This window comes from Pan troglodytes, chromosome 9 (assembly GCF_028858775.2).
Source record: "Pan troglodytes isolate AG18354 chromosome 9, NHGRI_mPanTro3-v2.0_pri, whole genome shotgun sequence".
Classification (NCBI taxonomy): domain Eukaryota; kingdom Metazoa; phylum Chordata; class Mammalia; order Primates; family Hominidae; genus Pan; species Pan troglodytes.
Window position 1 is genome coordinate 16,122,126 of NC_072407.2, and position 12,978 is coordinate 16,135,103.

Below are 12,978 nucleotides of genomic sequence, written 5' to 3' on the forward strand. Positions count from 1 at the left end.
TCTGTTGGGAGAGAAGATTGAGTAGAGGCTGCGGGGAGGACAGGGAGATGTGCCCTGAGAAGCTGGCCAGGCTTGAGCCTCGTGCCTCATGGAGTCTCAGCAGCCTCAGACAGTGTGGGCTGCACCCTCCACCTTGGTGGCCACTCCTGGCCTCCCCGTGGCCTCTCTGCCAGCTCCTTTTTCTCTGCTTATCTGTCATTGTGACAGGTCTGGGGAGGGAGCCCAGGCTTTTCTCCCTCCATGTCCTCTCCCTGGACCATCCACTCATGAAGCTTCAGCCACCAGCTAGATGAGCCCCAGATCTGTGCCTCCTGGGCAGCCTGGGCTCCAGACCCCTAGAACCGACTGCTGATTGGACCCTTCCATCTGCATGACCCAACGACCTCTCAAACCAATCCTAAAGGGAATCTACATCTCCCCCAGGGAAAACCTGCTCCTGCTCCTACGCCCCTGCTGGATGGCACCTCCTTAGCCCTTGGCTCCCTGAGAGTGAGGGTTAGGGGGCCTCACCTGTGGGGCTGGCAGAGGAGGCCACTGGCACAAGGGCATCGGTCCAAGGCTCCATCAGGCTCTAGCTCCCAGGTGATGAGGTCCAGAAGCCGGCTGGCGGGGTCATGGCAAAGCTCGCCCTCCACGGGCAGGGGTGTGCACACAGGGAACAGCAGGCCTGGAACCAGCCCAGAGTCACCCCTGTGTGCCCCGTGTAGGGTAGAAGGGCTCCAAAGGGAGGGGCAAAGAAATGGAACATAACCTCCTACCTCCCACCCTCAACCCCAAAGTGCAGGTTAGTTTTGAAGATACGCAATGACAGGAAACAAGAATGGCAGCCTGGGCTCAGGAGGGAATGATTGGTAGGGCTGAAGCAGGGAGGACTGCCTGGAAGAGGTGGGCTTCTGCTGGATTTTGAGGGCCAGAAAGTCTGGAGAAATTAAGAGTGAGGCAAAGGCATTCAGGCAGAGGGACAGCACCAGCAAAGGCCTGGGGTTGAGCTCAGTGGAAAATGTCAGGGCCGGTGAAATTCCCAAATAGGCCAAGAAGTAGTGGAGAGAAAAGGAGGGCAAGTAAGTTGGAGCTGCATGAGGCCTCACAAGACAGCCTAAGGAGTCTGAACATCGTGGGAGACAACAGGAGCTGCTGCAGGTCCCAGGGGAGCAACACCCAAAAAGCAGCCCTTTAGGAAGATCACGGAGGCGGCAGGTACAGGGAGGACTAGTGGGCTGGGGATGCAGAGCTGGGGAGGCGGCAAATGAGAATTTTTCAAAACCCTAGTGGGGGCGGAGAGAGCCTGAGCAGACCTCACCTGGGAGAGGCAGGACGGAAGATGGGAGTGGAAGCGGGTGATTCACAGGTAAAGGAACCTGGGAAATAAGGAGTGGTGGGAGGGAGGGGGCTGCTAGTCCCACCCCATTCCAGACTGGGCTTTTGCATCCTGAAGTCATTTAACTTTTCTGAGCATCAACAGGGGAAAAAAAAGAGGTGGTCTTCCCACTCCGGGCAGAGGCTGTGGGAGTGCAGCACACACTGATGAGCATTTGGGAGCCTATCCAAGAGGTGGGACGCGAAACCATGTGGTTGGCATGGACGCGGCTCCAGGAGGTCCAGTGTGGTGGAGCTTGGGACAGGGTTTTTCCTGCATCTGAGGGGAGGCCACTCACCTCTCTGGAAGGCACAGCACAGCCCCGGCTGGCAGTCCCTCTGGTTGTCACAGATGGTCCCATTGCTGCCCCTGGTGGCCATTTTGGTGCAGTGACCCCAGACACACAGCTGGTCTCCACAGCACTCACTGTCCCGGGTGCAGAGCTGCGGACAGGTGGAAAGAGCCTAGAGCCAGCGGCTTAGGGACTGGGGGCCTGCTGAGAGCCCAGCCTGAAGATACCACAGATAGGCCAACCTGCATCCTCCCATTGTAGAGACAGGCAGACCAGGCTGAGATTTCAGTGAAAGTCAATGGGACAGAGGTGGGAGCTTGGCTGGCGAGACATGGGGGTCAGAACGCTGGAAAAATGGCACCGGGAGGACTCATGGATCTGAGTCTTTCTCCACAGCTCAAGATTTTGCAAAGAACAGCAGGGGGTCTTTGTGGTCCCCACAGACTTGTGCTGTTCCCTTTTTCCTTAGGTCCCTAGGTCCAGGCCCAAAGAGGCAAGGCCCAATGATGAGCCGATTAAACTAAGGCCCAAGCCAGCCCAAGATGAGGATGGCCTGTGGGTGCCAGGGTCCTGCAGCCACACAGGGCATGGCAGTTAGAGAGCAAAGTGAGGTCCCCACGGCTGTGCCCAGTGATGGTACGGAGTGGGGTTGGCTGGGAGGTGCAACAGCAGTGGCCTCACCACAGACAGTCGGGTAAGGTAATAAGAACTGCTTGACTTTCCAAGCTTATTAGCATGCTGTGTTATTGTCTGAATAAGGAAAAATGACTATGAAAAGTCTGTGAGTCCATGTGGCTTCGTCCAAAATGCCTGTTGGGTGAAGAGTCTCCTTTGCCCTGGCTCCACATTTCCCAATGTAACCTGCACTGGGGCAGTGCCCTGGCCTCTTCTTGCCCTGTCCCTCTGCCCTCTCTTATTGGCAGATTGGAGAAAGATCTGGTGGGTGGGGTGCAGGTCCAGAAGGAGAGCAGCTGCCGCTCTCCCTGCCTGGGGGCTGCCGGAATGTCTCTGTTTGTCTATTAGGATGGGTCATCCCCAGGGGAAGCAACAGGTGTAGGGACACCTCCTCTCCCTTCCCTCCCCTTCTTGAACTCCCGGCCTCAAGAGATTCTTCTGCCTTGGTCTCCCCAAAGTGCTGGGATTACAGGTGTAGCCACGGTGCCTGGCCATCCCTCCCCTTCTCTACCATCAATGACACAAACAACATGACCAGAGGACATGGGGTGGATGGGAGTGGCCCTGGGTCTGCAGATGGCTTCCTGTCATCCCAAACTGGAATGATTTCCTTGTCCTCCAGGAGTCAGCCCTCTGGGGAGCCCTCTTGGGTCCTCCCCATCATGGTGAGGCTCTTCTGGGAAGCCCAGCTGAGAACGCTGGGGCCCCTGGCTTTCTCCCCCAGGTGCCCGAGACCCTGGTGCCACAGCCCCAGAGGCCCTGGCATACTCACCATCCTCTGGCCCCGGCATGGCTGGCAGGTGTACTGGAAGCTGGCAAACTGGCAGTACTTGCTGGGCCCACAGTCCTCGTCGATGATGCACTCCTGGGGAAGGGCACAGGGAGCAGATGTGTCAATGGAGAGCAGAGCAGCAGGCCCACAGTGCCCAGGAAGGGCCAGGCCCGCTTCCATTCCCCATTCTTGACCCCACAGGCTCAGCAGGGTCAGGAAAGGCCTCCAGACTCTAGTCGCTCCTGATCCCTGCCTGGCTGCACTGCCGTTCAGCATCTCCATGCCTAGGAGGCTTGGCAGCCCAGAGCCTGGAGGATCCCACACCAAATTCACACAATCGCCATCTGTGCACAGTTCTCCCCCACTCACACCCAGGGCGGGAGCACAGGGACTCAGGGCTGGTCTTCCACACAGAACATATGGATTTAATAAAAAGTGCTAATGAGGTCCAGGCCCGCCCGACTGCACAGGAAAGGCTGGAAGACAGGCCTCAAGGGCTCTGCTGACTGTGAAGACTGGGAGGCAGCAGAGGGGGCATCGCTAGGGACCCTGCCAGAAAGCCACAGCCCTGCCCACAGAGAGCGCCCTCAGGGTCCTGGGTCTAGGGTCCCTGCAAGAGGGAAAGGCAGCTGCCAGCTTGGAAATGAATTAGAGGAGGGTGGCTGGACTCCAGCCCTCCCAGCCCAGGTGCTGTCTCCTCATGGCTGCCAGCTCTGCCTGGCTGGAGAAACAGGGAGAGAGGGAGTGAGGGGAATCTGTCCACCCCAAGGCCTGAGTCACAGAACAGGGAGGCATGGCCGAGGGCACTGTGACCTGCCATGGTCGCCGGTCACTGGCAGAAGCAGGGCTGCTTCAGCTCCTGGACCTGCTGTCAGGCTCAGGCCTACGAACCGGCAGCTTTACAGCAGGGGAAGGAGGGCAGGGGAGGAGGGAACATGATGACAGGAATGGCCATTGATCGCCCTTTTGAGGTATCAGGCTTGACGGCCCTGATCTTGTTCAGTGACTCCTCCCAGCAGGAGGCAGGTAGGGACTGCCTTCTCTATATTGCCAGCCGGGAAATGGAGGCAGAGAGGTCCCTCCAAGATAATGTGACTAGTTCAGGGTGGAGGGTCTCTTTCCACCACCAGCCCTTGAGCCAAGGGGGTTCAGGGCTCCACATGTAGCAGCCAGTGGTGAGAAGGACCCTCCTGAGGCCTGGTATTCTGGGGCCCAGCAGACCTTCTGGAAGGGTCTTGAGGAAGGGAAGGACCGGCTCTCCCCTCTAACCCAGAGCATCCTCCCATCCTGAATGCGGGTGTGGAGCCCCACCTGGAAGAGCCTGGCCGGGCAGGCCTGGACCTCCGGCAGCTGCCTCCAGTCCCCTTCCAGGGGCTCTGCTGCTCTGATCAACACTGCAAGTGCTGGCGACCCAGCAACCAGGGTGCTCCCTTGCAAAGCATTGATGCTTTTGTTTCAGTTACTTTCCCAGCACCCCTTAAATGTCAGTCATGATACCATCGCTGTTTTTACGGATAAGAAAACCGAGGCTCTGAGTAGGGTGAACGGCCGCCCAAGTGAAGGGACTGAGTCTGAGCCAGAGCCCCAACGGCCAGAGAAGTCCCAACAGGGCTGGGAACAAATCACAGACGCGCTTTGTCTCAGCCCAGCACACGCTCTTGTGCACAGACACAACTCAGGCTGCTCAGCCGGAAGCCTCCTGACATTCTTTCCAAAGCAGAATGGCAAGAAAATGGAGTGGGAGGGACGACATTTGGGAGAAAGGAAGGGTCAACAGGCACAGAATCCCTTCTCTGAACCAGCCATATTTTGAGGGACTGGGGACACAAAGGTGAATGTGAGGAGGCCTCTGCCCTTAAGAAATTCGTAATTCAATTGGAAAAAGAGAGAGAGAAAGAGCAACCCAGTAGCAAAGGAGACAAAGGGTATGAACAGACAACTTAGAATAACAGAAATTTGCCTCTTCAAATAGAAAGGCGTTCAACCTCACCAATGAAATCGATCAAGAAATGCAACTTAAAAGAGCATAATACCATTTTTTTCACTTAGAATGGAAGAAATTAGAAAGGTTGAATGTCTCCATGGTGGGTGGAATAACAGCACCCCCAAAGATGTTCACATCCTATTCCCCAGAACCTGTGGGTATGTTATATTACATAGGAAGGGGAAATTAGAGGCAGAGGGAATGCAGGTTGCTAATCAGCTGACCTGAAGGTAGGGAGTGCACTCTGGATTATCCAGGAGCACCTACCTGACGGAATCACAAGGGACTTTAAAAATGGAAAAGGGAATAGAGGAAGAGTCAGTGTCAGAGTGATATCACGCCAGGTGTCACAGACACTCCATTGGCCATCCCTGGCTTTGTAGATGGAAGGGGGGCCAGGGGCCAAGGAGCAGAATCTCTCTTAGAGCCTCCAGAGAGGAATGCAGCCCTGCCCACTCTTTGCTTTTAGCCCAGTGGGACTTGTGTTGGACTTCTGACCTCCAGAACTGGAAAACAGTAAATTTGTGTTGTTTTAATCCAGTAAATGTGTGGTAATTTGTTACAGCATCAATAGGAAACTAATAAAATATTCAATGTTAGTTTCAGGAAATAAGCATTGCCAAATGCTTTGGGGTAATTAAAATTGAAGATTTTTTTTTTTTTTTTGCAGGCAATCCATCAGTATCTATCAAATAGTTAAATGTATATGTCCTTTGACCCAATCAGTTCCCTTCCTGGTGACTACTCTCAGAAACACTTGTCCATATATGTAAATATCTGAGAACAAGGGTGTTTAAGGCTATATCGTTATATTATTTATAATCCAGAAATAACAGAAATGTCCAACCAGAGGGAACTGATTATTGTACAGTCATTTCACAGAAAAATCCCTCCATGCAGACATTAAAAAGAATGCAGTTGTTCTTTGCATAATGATTTCTAAAACAAGCAAGGGTTAGAACCATAAACAAAAGCAGGGAAATGTTGAAACCATAAGCTTTTGTAAAGCCCTTCTGTAAAGCAGAATAATACCACACTCATGCCTGTGCCCAGTACTGTGGCTGGAACATCATGGGCGCACAATAAATATGTGTCGAGTGGGTGAAAGCACTTGCATCTTACTGTGGCAAACAGGCCAACAAAATGCGGATCATTAGCAATGGTTTGAGAACTAGCGCAAAAAACATACATTCCATTAATTTGGCTTCTCATTCCCCCGAAAGGCCTTCGTAGACTTGCGATTTTCACTATACATTTCCTCTCCCAGATCTTTAATTAAAAATATGAGCTAAGATTCTTCTAGCATCAATTCCTATAAGACCCTGCTGTTTACAATTATCCATCAAGATGGGTGCATTTTCATCCTTAGGAATATCTTCCTTTCCCTAAACAGGCTCCTATGCATGACAAAGCATATTCCCTTCAAACTTAATTGTTTTTCTAGGTACGGAAAAAAAATTTTGGCATGGAACTTTGCCAAAAACCTTTGAAAAATCTAAATATACCAAAGCTACTGGTTTCCTTTGGGGTATCAGCAAGGAGTGCTGGTAGGTTAGTTCCGCATGATTCCCCTCAAGAAAGCTTGAGGCTTTTGTTATAATCAAGCCCACCAGCTTGTCTAGTTGGATGTGCAACTGCCATTCCCAGCAGGAACACACTCTTTAAGAGTTGTGGTCATACTAGAAACTTCAGGACTCCAAGGTGCACACACTGAATCCTAGTTTTGCCACTTAACAGCTGTGAAACCTTGGGCTGCTGACTCTACCTCTATTAAAAACAAAGATGAAGGCAGGAGCTGTTTTGCAGGGCTGTTGTACAGAGTTCATGCTTGGTGAATGGTGGCCATAGCAACAGATAGCTATGCATCTGCTCCTCCACACACCCAATGCCTGATCCCGCCATGGTGCACCCCTGCCAGGGGGCCAGCTTGTGAGCAGAAAGGAAGGTCTAAATCAACAGGGCCTTAAGGCATCCACGAAAACTTGACATCTCTGTCCTGGTCAGCACTTGGGGATCAAACATCTAGTCCTGACTTATCTACATCCTGAGGGTGTCAAACAGGTGGGCAGTGGCCTGTATGTCCACCCCAGGCAAGTCCTGGGGCAGAGTGACCTTTTGTTGTACAAAGGCCAGGCTCTCCATCCAGTAAAGCTGTTTGTATTGAGTCTCTCCTGAAGACCGCTAGCAGTAGGGGCTGGCCTCACCTTTCCCAGTGTTTGTTAGACCTGAGGAAGAGGTCAGGCCCTCTATCCTTAGCAGAACTGAGTGGGTGGGTGGAGAGGACATGTGTCAGTGCCCTCCAAGCACAGACAGGCCCTGAGCTGAGAAATCCAGGTTTTTTTCTCTTCCATAATTCTAATTGCTCTTAGCTGTGCTCAAGGGTTCTGTCCACATTTGAGCCAAGGTGTTAAAGGGGCCTCAGCACCCAACTGGGCTCTGGATGGCTGAGAAGCTGAAATCAGAAATAAGAGGCCTGGGAGGGAAGGCGGGGGCTCTGGGCTTTTTAAAGGGGCCTCAGCACCCAACTGGGCCCTGGATGGCTGAGAAGCTGAAATCAGAAATAAGAGGCCTGGGAGGGAAAGCAGGGGCTCTGGGCTTGGGGTCTTGTTTTAGTAAGGAATGAGTACCTTGCAGGGCCTCTATCTACCTCTTAGCCCTGGGACCAGAAGAGGGACTCCATCCTGAAGTGAAAGGCAGACCAAAAAGCACTTCAAAGGCTATGCCTGCAATCCATCACATGCAGGCACAGAGCCCTGGCCAGATAGGACCACTAGTGCCCGCCACCTGGCACAATTTCTCTCTAGTCTCCTTGACATAGTCCTTATCCCTACTTCACAGATGTGGAAACTGAGATTGAAGGGTAGAATCTGCCCAGAGGTCACCCAGCTTGACTGGACTGGAGCCGACAGACACTTTTAATTTCCTGCTGGGGAGATCACCATTTCTCTCTCCTCTTCTTCAGTCACAACTTAGTAGCACCTGCCCGGGACAGGGCTCTGGGCCCCATGCATCCCCAGAGACAGAAGGCAGGAACTCACGGTCAAGGCCATAGCCACTGAGCGTCTGGGCCCAAATGTCATATGGCTGGAAGACAGCACCCTGCTGCATGGACTTTAGCAGCTCCTCTCCAGTCCTGGCCACTCCTGTTTGCCCCCACTCCTCCCTCCCATCCTGCTGGGGGAATCTGACAAACAGCCCAGAAGCTGGCCATGGGGAATGCAGTCATTCAGAGGATGGCTTCTTTGTTGTCCCGAGGAGGGAACTATATTTAGAAAGCTCAGAAGCTGGCGGGAGCGAGGGCTGACCGGGAACACAGCACAGATTTGGCAGGAATGTCAGGCTGGAAGCAGCCCCGGTGCTTTGACACTATCATGAAATAGTGGAAAATGGCAAAGGAGCCATTCAGAGTCTTTGATTTTCCAGTTTAGAGTTGATCAGAGGAGAGAGGCTCTGAGTGAGCAGAAGTCAAAACTTGGAGGAGGGAGAGGACAACAAGTGAGTCCCTGGAGGCTTTCCCAGAGTCTGTGTGGGGCCCGCAGAGGCACCGCTTCTTTGGGACCCTTCTGATGCTGCATCTCATTCCTCATACTGGCTGGGCACTTGGATTTCCCACACTTCTCAGGAATCCCAGACATTCTTGTTCACCGGAGGCCCAAAGGAAGAGGCTGCTGGGGATGGATGCCTCCAGGGCCAGGGCCTTCCCCAAGCTCCTCTCAAGCCCATGGCTCTGGAGAGAACATCTTCAGGGCAAGAAGTGAGGGTCAACTGCATGCAGAATGGAGGCCCAGGACCTCCACCAATAGGATGCACTTGTCCTCAGAGCTCTGCACACTGTGCAGGAGGAGAGGACAAGAGTGAGGTTTAGAAAGCGCCAACCAGTTGCCTGCACATCCTTCAGGCTTTAAGTTTAGTATGCCTCTCGGATCCTCACAGCCACCCTTTGAGGTCAGTCACCATCTTAGTCCATTTTTGCTGCTATAGCAGAATACCTGAGACTGGGTAATTCATAATGAACAGAAATTTATTGGCTCATGGTTCTGCAGGCTGGCAAGTCCAAGATTGAGGAGCCAGCATCTGGTGAGGGCCTTCTTGCTACATCATCCCCTGGCAGAAAGTGAAAGGGCCACAAAAAAGGGCAAGAGAAAAGGGGACCAAACTTGCCCTTTTATAAGAAACCAACTCCCACAATAATGGCATTAATCCATTTATGACTGTGGAGCCCTCAGGATCTAAATACCCCTTAAAGGTCTCACCTCTTAATACTGTTAAAATGGAAATTGAATTTCAACATGAGTTCTGGAGCAGTCTCTGACTCTAATTCCCCCAGCATGTGCTTGACTCGCAGCTGCCATTCACTAAAAGAATAACAGAAAGTTAGCTGGGCATGGTGACATGCACCTGTGATTCCAGCCACTTGGGAGGCTGAGGTGGGAGGATCGCTTGAGCCTGGGAGGCAGAGGTTGCAGTGAGCCAAGATCGCACCACTGCACTCCAACCTGAGTCAGACAGTGGACCCCATCTTGAAAAAAAAGAGAATAACAGAAAGAACGAACTGACCAGTAGATGAACCACTGGTCATAGAGCCTTAGAGCCCAATGGTGTTGATGGAAGGAAAGCTCAGATTTACACACACATTCATAAAAGCACACATCCTTCCCTCACAGCTCTCAGAAGGAAACAATCCTGTTGACATCTTGATTTCAGACTTCCAGCCTCCAGAACCGTGACAGAATAGATTCCTGTTAAGTCGTCCTGTTTGGGGTACTTTGTGATGGCAGCCCTAGCAAACTAATACATGCACCTTCCCCCGATACAAGCCAGCAGCCCCAATCTCCTCTGTTTCGGATCTTCCACGCACAGTCAGCTCTGTTCCTAAGCCTTCAGCATCTTATTGCTAGAAGGTGACAGAGGGGTGGTCAGTGGGGAGGTGCTGGTACATTCCAAAGGATGTGGAGCCACAGGGACCAGAACAGGGTCTCTTGGCTGAGCCAGGCTCTGGCACCCCAGCCCCGTACACATTCTAGTCACTGAAGGTTTGGGTGGGGCATGTTATCTGTGGATTACCATTTCCTGGCACCCTGGGGGGTGGTGTGGTCATGCCAGGCCCTGAGTGCTCCCAGGATGAACAGATGGTACAATTTGTGAGATAAACAAATAATCCTCTCCTGGACGTGGGGCTGTTCCCAGAACCCATGGGTGGGGAGGCAGCTTGGCCCAGGCACCCTCCTGAGCAGAGGCGGTCCTCTGGTAGAGTCAGCAGTGTGGGTGCAGCGGCCAAGGTCCTGGTTCACCCAGGGCTAGGGGTATCCTGGGATGCAGGACTTGCAGTGCCAACACTGGGAGAGTCCAGGCACAGTTCCCCATTCCCCACTGGGCCCCCACACTCCCCTCTACAGGCTCTGTCGCTGCACTTGCCATAATGCTGGGTCACAAGTCAAGACCATATGGCACAAGTGCGTCTGGGGCCATGTAGGGCTGAGATAGGCTTTTGCTCCCACACCTGGGTTCTAATACACATTCACTTACAAGCTAGGTGATCTTGGCCTAATTACTGAGTCTCTCTGGGTCTTATCTGTAAAGTGGGGAACCTCATGAAGTGACTGGACAGATTAAAGGAGATAACAGATGCAATAGTGCTTAGTGGCCTCCACCCACTGTACCCCTAGAGTGGATCTCTATTTGCAGTGCTTAACTCATGGCAGGAGCTCAAAGGATGGCCTCTCCTGAGCTTAAGTGTGGGCCAATGGGTCTTGTTTGTTAATGAATACATTTCTACTGAAAAGGCCCAGAACATCAGGCTTGAGCCAGTGCCCTTCCCATTACCAACAGCACAACTTCCTGCTTCATCCTAGAGCCCTCTGCTCTGGAGGGGAAGACAAGAAGAAGGAGGACAGTTGCAATGGAACCAAGAGAGGGCCCAGGATGGGCCAACTACCAACAAGGACAAGGAGACTGCAAGGGACAAGAAAAAATAGACACAATTCAATCACCCCTGGGGGCTAGACCCTTGAGCATCCATCACCTCAGCTCATCCTCACACTATCCTGTCTTCCAAAGTAAGCAAGAGAAGCCCCATTTGACAGATGAGGAAACTGAGACAGTACAGTGAAGTCACTTGCCAAAATCAGAAGTGGCAGAGCTGCACTCAAGCCAAGTTCTGCTCAACTGCAACCCAGTGCTCTGTGGAGCTCTCTCTGGGAGTGGTTGGGCTGGGTCGGGGCTCCAGCCAGGGGGCAGGAGGTGGCAGTGTGAGGCAGGAGGGAACTCTGGAACTCTCAGGGAGGTGGAGCACTGCCAGCTGTGCCTGCTGCAGGAGGGCAGGGTCCACAAGGCTGGCCCTGGTACAAGGTGACTGGAGGATTAGCAACAGTGCCCTGAGGAAGAGCAGCAGGCAGCTTCCCTTTTATCCTACAGGATTCCCAAGTCAGGCTTTCCCCATTCCTGAGAGTCCTTTTTTGACCTTAAAACCAGGCCAGTCGCAGGAGCCTGTAAGATGCACATTTGTCTGGAACGCAGCAGGGCGCCTCCAGTCTTTCCTGGATGCTACACTGGAAACTCTCAGCCAGCTCAGGGGGTGGGGGCCCCAAACCTCACTGAGGGGCTCTAGCCTGACCCGCTGCAGAGACTGCCCTGTGGAAAAACCCAGGCAGGAGCCAGGAGCCCATCAGTGCCAGCTATTGTTATTCTAAAGTGCCAATGTCTGCAAAGGCCTGGCTCGCCTGGGGCTGCTCCCACCAATTTTCTTCCCCCAAGTCACACAGCCCAGGAAAGAGGAAAATGCACCCCCGAGCAGAGCTTGGCACCCCAGGGTATGGAGAACACTGCTCCTAACCCTTTAGTGCCTGTCATGCCTTCCTTAATCAGGAAAGAGTCCTGGAGTTCTCTCTCTCCTCCTATCCTCCCTCTTCTCCTTCCAATATATACAGACAGCTCCCACCTCCAGAGCTCCTCTGGGAGCCTTCTCTCTTTGTCGGTCCCTGGAAAAGCTTGTTCCTTCCTCCAGGAATCTTGTCCTGCTGCCAGGCCACCGAGAGCCAGCCCTCCACACACAGAGCCTCCCAACATTCTTTCAGCCTGAGTGGCATTTCCTCTGGAGAAGTTAGACGCATATTTAACTCCAAAGGAAGCGGCTTGTCTCTACTCATCCAAGTGCCTGTCATCCCACCTGGGTTGGCAGCCGTTGGGAGAGCCCTCTCTACCCACTCCCCCCAACACTTCTCCGGGGACTTAGGGTCTGCACAGCCCCCACCACCTATCCAAAGGCACGCTGTGTGGGTGGAGCCACTGAGCCTGGCCTGGGTCTATTCCCCAGACACACCGAGTCCACAGTTAGCACTCCATATGCAGAAGATCAGGAGGCTGATGGGCATTTCAGGCCCAAATGCACTGACAAGTCCAGCAGCACTTCCAGGTCTCCCAGACCCGCTGCCTCCTCCATGGCTCCTTATTCCACTTGCATGGGACCTCTTTGTTTAGGGGCCTCAAAGTGGGGAACCTCATGAGGTTATTGGACAGATTAAAGGAGATTTAGCCAAATTTAGCAAATAAATTTTATTTGGCTGAATTTTATTTGTCAGATTTAGCAAATAAAATTATAGGATGCTCAGCCATAGTTGAATCTCAGATAAACAATGAATAATATTTTCATATAGTATGCCTCAATTATTACATGGGACACACTCATACCAAAGATTATTTTAGATTCTATAGGGTGTCTTGTATTTTATGTGCCAATCCGATCAATGTGAAGATTCAACAGGTGCATTTCTTGGAAGAGAGAAAGTGGGGTTGGCCTTGAGCAGGAGAAGGTTGAGAAGGAAGGGCTGGTGGCCACAGAAAGAGAGGTGGCCTCAAAGACATCCATGAAGATAAGCCAACAAGGACATCCGGGTGCCTGC

The 12,978-nt window shown here is 52.6% G+C and overlaps 1 protein-coding gene across 4 annotated transcripts in view; it reads right to left on the bottom strand.

The window, feature by feature from the left end:
• DKK3 (dickkopf WNT signaling pathway inhibitor 3) overlaps positions 1–12,978 on the bottom strand; it is a 46,612-nt gene that overhangs the window by 2,107 nt on the left and 31,527 nt on the right. For all 4 annotated transcript variants that reach the window (XM_054662093.1, XM_016920380.3, XM_016920381.4 and 1 more), the window contains exons 5-7: positions 3,097–3,189; positions 1,656–1,800; positions 511–667 (exon numbers count right to left, since the gene is read on the bottom strand). In XM_054662093.1, the coding sequence (XP_054518068.1) occupies positions 511–667; positions 1,656–1,800; positions 3,097–3,189 (395 nt within the window). The remainder of the gene's footprint in view (positions 1–510; positions 668–1,655; positions 1,801–3,096; positions 3,190–12,978) is intronic.